Genomic DNA, 9,775 nt, shown 5'->3' with positions numbered 1-9,775 from the left:
GCCAGCCTAAGGCACACCTGTGCAATCCCCATGCTGTCTGATCAGCATCTTGATATGCCACACCTGTGAGGTGGATGGATTATCTCAGCAAAGGAGAAATGCTCACTAAAAACAGATTGTTGACAGATTTGTGAACAATATTTGAGAGAAAGAGGCCTTTTGTGTACATAGAGAAAGTCTTAGATCTTTGAGTTCAGCTCATGATGAATGGGGGCAAAAACTATGGAGCACCCCTAGGCCCACTTAGTCAAAACAATAAATTATAATTACCTCATGGCCTCAAGATACTATCTTTAGCATTCTCAGATAATCTCTGAGATTATAAAGTGCACCATATGTTGGCAATCACAGGGCGATCTGGGCGATCACAGCTACTGCTGTTAGCTAGCGCTGCCATTGCCATAGCATAACTCACCCCTAATTTTATATAAAATTAAATCAAATAGTCTCTATCCATAGTTTTCACCCAAGGAGTGCTTTAAGCTAGCAGGCACTGTGCACTCTCTGCTTTGGGGAGAAAAGCACTCCACTGTGCAGGCTCCTTTCATATACACTTATCTTGAGGCCACGAGGTAATTATAATTTATTTTTTGACTAAGTGGGCCTAGAGAGGCCCTGTAAAAAACAAAAGTGTTACGTTTATAATTTTGTTCAGTGTATTTCTGTATTTATTTTTGATTGTGTCAGTATCTGCTCTTGCTGTAAGGAAAGGTTCGGGGTACGTTTGAATATCAGATTTTGGGGAAGTGTACAGACATGATGTCCCCCATCAGTAGAGGAACACCACTCTAGTGACAAACTTTGTCTGCACAAATACATATTTGATGAATAATGCAACTTAATAAGATGTATGTAATAGTATGAAAGATTACATGAGGCATCCTACTTATGAAATAATAAACAGGATTGAATTAATTAATTTCATGGCATTACACTGTCAACAACATATTTTTAAATCTTAACCTCCTATCATGTGTTTTATCTTGTCCCATTGTATTCTTCATGTGGTGTGCCATGGTAACATTCTGTGGCAGACACACAGCACTGTTTGGCTAATTGGAGCATAGCATGTTTACTTTCACACCAATGACTTTCACCACGGGAGAAATGTGATGGGAAGAAGATGGAGGAGGAGATGAGGGAAGAGGAGGAAACATAGGGGGATTTGAGGATTCCCTTTAGTTTGATTGGAGAATAGCTTTAAAAGTAGTAATAATAAAATATACCATAATTTTGTGTTTCTGTGTTTGACAGATGCATGTTGTAAAAATAATTAGGTCAATATTTTATGAAGGATCTGAATTTGAGCATTTTAGTTCTGAAATGAATTCATTAATTTGCATTTCAAAGACCAGCAAGGGACTCTGCAGAGATTAATAAAAAGTTTAACCCTAGCATACTTTATATGACTGTTAGCCTTTTGTGACAGGCAGATAACTGTGTTCCTGTGTGCAGTACAGCATGACTACAGCATCCATCTGCTTCTCTGCTTCTTCTTTTTTTTTCTCTCTTAATGTCTATGCTTAACATTTCCCTCTTGCATGCTCTGCCCCCTTTTGTTCCCCCTCTTTCCTTTAGTCTCTCCTCCCCCTCTATCCTAGTCTCGACTACTTCTTTTTCCTATTTTCTTGTCTCTCCATTCTCCCCATGTCTTCCCTATTCAGCTCTGCCTGCCCTAGATGTACATAAATACTGTGAATGCCAGCAAAAAGCATGATTACTCCGTAGGCTGGATTCCCCATCTTTCCCTCCCTCCCTCCCTCCTTGTCTCTTTCATCATCTCTCCTCTCATCACTGCTTCACTCTCAGGTCTCCTGGATGTAGACTGGGAGCAGCAGACCAGGGACAGAGGAGCAGAGAGAGAAAGGGGAGGAGGTGCTGGAGAAGAAGGAGGAGGAGGAAGGTGTGGCCTCCTTTGGTTGCCATCAGCAATACCCCTGACAGTCACAGCCTCAAATCCCTCCCCTTCCACTTCCCCGTCCCCCTCCCCCCCAGGACGGAGGCGGAGGGAGGGGGAGGATTGCATGCATGCTGCAGCAGTAATACCAGAAGCAAGAAGAGCATCGCTCATTCCTCCTCCCAGACTCCCCATCCTTTACTCCACTTCCGCTCGAGCTCCAGAGGAGGAGGCTGCTGGCTGCGGAGGCTTACCCAGACGGAAGGCTCCCTTCTCTGGCTACGGCCCCAGCCCAGGCCCCGTCCCCGGCTCTGGATCCCCCGCTTCTCCCATGGAGCCTCTACCCACCCAGGGACAGACTCTAAGGCACTACACCGCCTCCCGACCACGGCCGCGACGCACACACACACAGCCCCCCTCCCCCAGGCCTCAGGTAAGAACATACATACCCATAAAAACTAATGACCATACATACACACACAAACTGTAATCAGGTAATGCAGAAATGACACAGAATTTGCATTTATACATACACAATGATACATATGCATACAAAACATTCTTTATACAGGCATGTATGTATTACCACAGTAAAAGGCGGAAAGCAGGATGCAAGGACGGAAAGATGTGAGAGAGATGAAGGATAGAGGGAATGCTAGGTAGTGAAGTAGGAAGCAAATTGCATGACTACAGAGGGTTCCCTGAGGAGAAAACGGTGGGAATCTAGAAAATTAAAGCAACATGCCATACGAAAAACAGGAGGAAAGGTGATAAATGTAGGGATAGAGAGTATTCTGTTCATATGATTGGATCCTTAGGTAATGCAGCAAAACACTATCTATCTATCTATCTATCTATCTATCTATCTCTCGCGCTCTTGCTTTCATTTCTATAATGCTGTAGTAATAATGGTAGCCATCTTTATCTTTGCATTCTCCTGCTCCGTGTAGTCGTGCTCACTGCGCGTGTATGTGAGTGCGTGTGTGAGAATAGGCAGATGCATTTTGGGAGTGGTGTTCCCTGGGTTGTTCCCAGTGCTGATTTCTTTCTCTTTCTCTCTCCCTCTCTCTCCTGGGAATGCTTTCACTAACTCAATTATTCATGTTTTCACATTAATGGGGGTCTCTTTCTCGGTGCTGTCACTGTGTCATTGGACAAATAGGGTTTCTCTTCTTCCGTGGTGACCTTGTGTGTGTGAACACAGTGGCTTACCTGCAAAAGCCTGTAACTTGCTCAAAATCTTTAACTGTCAGAAGTAATATTGATGTCAATGAAAATGTCGCTGCCATCAGAATGACAAGTCCTTGTGCCATTGTTTACAAACAAGATCGTCAAATTGTTTAGCCATGTTGTCATATAACAGTGTACTCTGTTAGGATTTTCTGATGTTATCTATAGCGTTATATATAAGGTTTGGATGACAATGACCACGTACCATGCTGCACTTTTTCTGTATGGCATGCATCAACTTCAACAGTATAAAGTTATACATTACTGTATGTGCGAGACTGATTGCAAGAGATTGGACAAGATTCACAGTTGCGCCTTTACTGTTTGTCATTTGTTGACAGACCATTCATTATTGATCTGTCATTGCAATACAGAAAAATACAACAGCACTTCATAGCACAAAGACTTAAATACAAAATGAGGAATGTAAACATAGGAAACACCCCTTAGGGCACAACTGTACCTCTAGGGCTGACCCCCAATAGTCGAAGATTCGATGCTTCGATGGGCGGAGCCTGATTCGACTGTCAATCTCACAGTCTTTGCAGTGAAACAAGGATCATGCCATTTTGATATGGGGGTGCTCGATGTCTGATTTTACATAGAACTACCAGTTTTCTCCCAATAAGTTAATATACAGCCTATTACAATATACATTTCAACGTTTAATGCTGTAAATAAACATGTAAAAAGAAAAAAAAACTTTCAGTAAATGTTTTTAAAGTGCGTGAATAAATCCAAAATTGTATCTCTAACCCTGGGTCGTCAGTGCGCATGTGTGTGGTGGCGGAAGAGGAACACTTGCTGAAGAGGTCCATAAAGACACGGATGAGAAAGTTTGGTGTGGAGAACTTGACTGGCCTGCACAGAGTCCTGACCCCAACCCGATAGATGAATTAGAGCGGAGACTGCGAGCCAGGCCTTCTCGTCTGTGCCTGACCTCATGAATGCACTTCTAGAAGAATGGTCAAAAATTCCCATAAACACACTCCTGAACCTTGTGGAAAGCCTTCCAGGAAGAGTTGAAGCTGTTATAGCTGCAAAGGGTGGGCCAACTCCATATTAAACCCTACGGATTAAGAATGGGATGTCATTAACTTTCACGTGCATGTAAAGGCAGGCGTATAGTGTACAATCGGGAGTCTGCACAGGGTGTTTTTGTTTTGAAAATTGTTCGGATTCTCTATGCCGTTTTTGTGTCTGATATCCTGCTAAGTTCATTCACTCTGTGCTGCTTGACGCGGCTTCTGTCAAAAATAGACTTACTGCGTATTCTCCAGAGAGCAAAGCAGAGCAAAGAGCCGCTTCTGAAAGAAACTGGTGGACTCACAAGCATTGTCTAGAATGGCCACACTGAGCTCTGGTGGCTGGCTGTGACGGAAACACAACCCAGCTTTGCCCGGTGGAATCCAGCCTCCAACACCCAAAGAATAGGGCTCCAAATGGTTTTATATTAGAGTAGTGGTTTTGATATACTGTATGCATAAAACAAAAAAATGTAAACAGCATGATGAGCTGATGCTGTTCTTTGGAGCATGACAAAATTTTTCTTTAGGCTTGTATGATCAGAAGCTTATTTGGTGCTAAAAACAACCATTTTACAAAAGTTATATATAGCATTATGCTAAATTGGTTCTACATAAAACATTTATTATGGCATGAAGAACACAATGACACAACTTATAGACCTTTTTAAGAACCACAGTAACAGATTCTAAGGCAGTACACCTCCCCCTGACCACAGCTTCGACACACACACACACACGCAGCCCAGTTACTGTTATGTATTTTTACAAGACAGGGGCTTTGTCGAGTCATTACTGTTTTATTATATATAGCAGCCAATCCTGAACAATAATCCAAATACATTCAATACTGACAGTATTATTTCTGCTTACAGTTTAGATAGCACCCAGTACTGACTGGCTCAGCAGCCTTGTAGCCTGAAAGATGGGGGTCAATTCCTGGTCCTTCCTGTGTGGTATTTTCTATGGATAGGCATTTTATGCCAAAATACTGTTCAGTGGTCACTGGGAACTATTCCACCATTCTTCGAAGATCACGCCCAGTCTCACGCCCAACCACTCACCCACACACACACAAGACAAAGACAGTGTGCTTCGCTTCCCAAATGATTATGAATTGTTTGTGGACTTGTAATATGCTAGCTTTACCTGTGTTACCTTTTCCAGATTTTTGGCCCTGAACTGTATCTAGGAGCACACTGGTTTTTAAAACTAATTTCGCCTGGCTCGTAAGATGCTAATGTATGACCAGGCCTTTTCACACTTCATTTTAGCACTGTGCCAGCGCTGGAGCATGTAGGAAAGTATGGAGCTGGTAACTAGCAGTCAGTTAAAAGCAAAACAGGACAGAAATAAAAAGAAAACAGGTTAGGCTAAATCGATTACAGCTTAAAAGCATCTTGGGTTTTGAGTGCAGTTTTGAAATTTGCAAGCGATGTGGAATGCCTGAGGCGATGGGGGAGAGAGTTCCAGAGGGAGGAGGCAGCAATGGAAAAGGGTTTGAGAAAGTATACATCCATAATTTTTTTTCTGTGAGAGAGAAGACTGAGGTTTGTGAGGGGGGTAGTCTTCTCCAGGTGTCTTCACAACAGTGGAAATGTAGCCCATAGTGCCATATGATGTGACCAAGGGGAGCATGTAGAGGATGAAGAGGAGGGGACCAAGCACAGCACCTTGGGGGACTCCCTGCGAGACTGGGGCAGTGTTGGATTTGGATTTTGTATAATTTTAACCAGTAGAGGGCATTGACAGTGATGCTGAGGGAGGATCCAAGGAGGCAAAAAAGGATTGGTGAGTGGTTGATTGTTTCGACAGCAGAATGAATGAATGAGCGAATTAACTTCTTTATTGATTGTAAATATAAAAGTGGAGATACCATCAAAGGATAAAAACACAATAAAGCCAGATGGCTTATTTCTATTGTGGTCATTTTTTGGAAGACAAATGGGTAGGAGCATCATGAAAAGGCAATTCCATAACAATATAATTTACAATAATACTAATGCTTACACATTCCTATATACAATACAATACTATTTCTGTCACAACATTACTATACAATATATAAGGAAAAATTAAGCAAAATTAACACTGAGATTTAAAACAGCAGCATATTGCAACATTTCATGATATTTATTTTATAATTGTTATTGTGAGGGGAATCAGCCACTCAGCCATTTTTTTTGTGAGGACTTAAACCTAACTAAAAGAGCTGATCATCTTAATGCTCATGGGTAGCCCATTCCACATAATGGCAGTTGAATACAGGAAAGTGTCCTTCCCCATACAACTCTTAAACCTAATGGGAAATTGAAAATCAGTTGTACTCCCTCTTGTGGTGTAATTACTCTCAACTACCCTCAGCCATTTAAGGCTGAGGAAATGAGCGGGAAGAAGATGTGTCCTAGATGGAAGTTTAAGGACCCATCGCACCAATGTCTTTTGCAATGTCTGCAGCTTCTTTTTGAGGATCATAGGTGCACTTATATACCAGGAGAGGCGTGCATAATCAAAATGACACTAGATTAGAACCCTTGCCAAGGTCACTACTCTGAGATTTGAGATTCTAGCCAGAAATCTGTTTCATTGGTTGATTTTAGTGAGCACCATCTAAGCCATGCTCTCTCCTGATAAATGATTGTCTAAGACACAGCCTAAGTAATTGACAGATTTCTTGGCTTGGATCTCAGTGTCTCCCACCACTATCCTTAATTCTATGGCTGTCTTTAGCTTTAACTTTGATCCAAATAATATGGCCTCTGTCTTACCAAAATGGAGTGACAACTTGTTGTCCGACAACCATCGACTGATATGAAATAATTTTAAGCTCAGGACTTTTTCGACCTCAGATTTATCCTTGTGTGATACCAATAATGCAGAATTATCTTCATATAAAAAAAGGTCACATGAGCAAGCAGATTTCACATCATTAATATACAATAGAAAAAACAGTGGACCTAAAATACTTCCCTGGGGGACCCCACATTCTAGAAATAAAGGTTTGGGTAGAATCTCATCCACCATTTGTTTCTTACCTCCAAGACATGAACCAATCCATTTTATGGCTAAACTGTCAAATCCCAATGCTTTTAATATCATTAATGGAATGGCATGATCAACAGTATCGAATGCCTTTTGGAGGTCTAACATGACCATACCACAGTACTTTCCCCCATCTGTTTCTCTCTTGATGTAATCGGTGAGGTAGAGTAGGCAAGTGTCAGTGGGGTGGGATATTCTGAAATGTATAGTATAAATCATTAGAGGAAATATATCTATCTATCTGTCTCTATTATCAGCGTCATGGACAGGAGATCAATCATGGTTGTTTCCCTGCATTGTATAAGAACAATTGGATTTTTAATAACTTTTTACAAAAGAGTGACATTAGTTCAGACAAGACTTGGAAGTAATTTGCTGATGCATCAGTTATCACTATGCACATTAGTCACATAACAAGGGGGTTAAATCATTGTACTTAAAATAACAATGATCGTCTGATTGATGGCAAAGCAACCTTCAGACAGGCAAACATTATTCGGGCAAATAAAAACTGGCATATGTATGAGGAAACCTTGCCAATGTACCGTATACTAAGAAACTATTAGCAAGTGAGCAGGAGTCATGAGGAAGGTCCCTGATTACAAGGACAGGCAGGTGATTCACAGAGTCCGGAAACTCAGTTTGGGCATCTAGTAGATGTGTGTGGTACATCCAGGTGCGTACAGAGGACAGAGCACGTCTGAGTATCAGGAAATGGTGCTGATGTTGCCAGCATATGCAAATCATCCGATGCATATCATGTCATACGTTTATCAATCAGTAGTCCTGCATCTGGAGCATTGTTTTGAGTAAGATAATGAAAAATAAGACACAGGCCAGAAGTCTGTAGTTTATTTTTATAACAAGGAGGTCTATTATAATGACCTCTGCTTCCACTATTTCCTGCAACCAGTTCTCCAGCCAATCTGTTGCATGGTAAAGCTTTATTCCTCCTGCTGTAGTCTGCTCAATCAGGTCTGTGGTATGTGCACTGTGCTGCTCCCCTGGCTTGTCTGTCTGTGCACCCATCAGAGGAGTTGTATTTGCTCCCCTGTTGTTCGTTCAGCATGCTTATTTGGTGAGGTCAGCTTAATACAGAGCCATGAAAGCCAACCTAACTATATCAACAATTGTTGCTGTAAACAGTACATCCATCCATCCATTGTCAACCGCTTATCCTGTGACAGGGGTCGTGGGTGGCTGGAGCCAATACCAGCTGATATCGGGCGAAAGGCGGGGTACACCCTGGACAGGTCGCCAGTCCATCGCAGGACCGCTGTAAACAGTAAAAGCTGTAAAAACCTTTGACAAAGTTTGATGCACACAGTTTAAATTGTTTAGATGTTGCTTTCTTTTTTCAGGCTATTGTATGTAGGCTATCCACATCCACAACATGGGTGTGTGGGTGTGCAGAATCATGTGCAGAAAGCTCTGTTGCCCCTTGGTAACAAGTGTGTGTGTGTGTGTGAGAGAGAGAGAGAGAGAGAGAGAGAGAGAGAGAGAGAGTGAGAGTGAGTGATTCTGTATGCCAACAATTGTGCCAAAAGTGCCATGTTGGCATGTAGCACATAGAGACAGGTGGCTGCAAAGGAGGTGGCAGAGAATGAAAGGAATGGAGAGATGGAAAGAGCTAAAAGATGTAGACAAATACTGCATTCACAAACACGAAAATGTGACTTGTTATGGCTTCAGAAATTTCATGTATGACACCAAGCATTAGTTTGGCATTTTTTTCAAATTTTAGTAATTTGTTTATTGTTAGCTTTTGTCACAGTTTGCATCTCAGTCCCTCTCTTCAGCCACAGTCTCATCCCCAGCCCTCTTCATTGCTCTCTGCTCCTGTCTTAAGATCTGGCTCACTTCTCCCAGGGTATGTACTTTCCTTCAACTCCCCAGACTTGCCTTTCCCTACCTGTCCACCAGATGCCCTTAGACTTTTGCACCAGGCTTCCTCATTTACCTGCTAACGATTCAGCCCCAACAAAACATTGTAAAACATTTATTTAAACGTAAACAGTGGTGCCTTGAACATCCAGTTGTGTATGCAATAGATGCTCCGTATTTGTATTGCGCCTTTCTAGTCTTTTCGACCACTCAAAGCGCTTTTACACTACATCTGCATTCACCAGTCATACACATTCATACACTGAGCCTAAGTGCTCAAACGGAAACTAACATTCACACACATTCATACACTGGCGGAACAGCCGCCAGGGGCAAATCGGGGTTCAGTATCTTGCCCAAGGACACTTCGACACGCAACCAGGGGGAGCCAAGGATTGAACCGCCGACCTTCCGATTAACGGCTAACCCGCTCTACCTCCTTGCAATAGCACTGCACTAACCTTTTAATTTCAATTTCAATTTTATTTATATAGCGCCAAATCACAACAACAGTTATCTCACAGCGCTTTTCATAAAAGAGCAGGTCTAGACCGTACTCTGTGAAGATATTTACAGAAGCCCAACAGTTCCCACCAAGAGCAAGCACTAGGCGACAGAGGCAAGGAAAAACTTCCTTTTAAGAGGCAGAAACCTCGAGCAGAACCATGGCTCAGGGTGGGCGGCCATCTGCCTCGAC

General features: G+C 42.3%; 1 protein-coding gene across 1 annotated transcript in view; it reads left to right on the top strand.

Moving 5' to 3' along the window:
• LOC123962258 (proteoglycan 4-like) overlaps positions 1-9,775 on the top strand; it is a 49,556-nt gene that overhangs the window by 12,720 nt on the left and 27,061 nt on the right. The window contains exon 10 of the mRNA XM_046038285.1: positions 1,810-2,330. Coding sequence (XP_045894241.1) covers positions 1,810-2,330 — 521 coding nt within the window. The remainder of the gene's footprint in view (positions 1-1,809; positions 2,331-9,775) is intronic.

This window comes from Micropterus dolomieu, linkage group LG22 (assembly GCF_021292245.1).
Source record: "Micropterus dolomieu isolate WLL.071019.BEF.003 ecotype Adirondacks linkage group LG22, ASM2129224v1, whole genome shotgun sequence".
In the NCBI taxonomy this organism is placed as follows: domain Eukaryota; kingdom Metazoa; phylum Chordata; class Actinopteri; order Centrarchiformes; family Centrarchidae; genus Micropterus; species Micropterus dolomieu.
The sequence above is the reverse complement of the archived record's forward strand: the minus strand, read 5'-3'. Positions and strand labels throughout refer to the sequence as shown.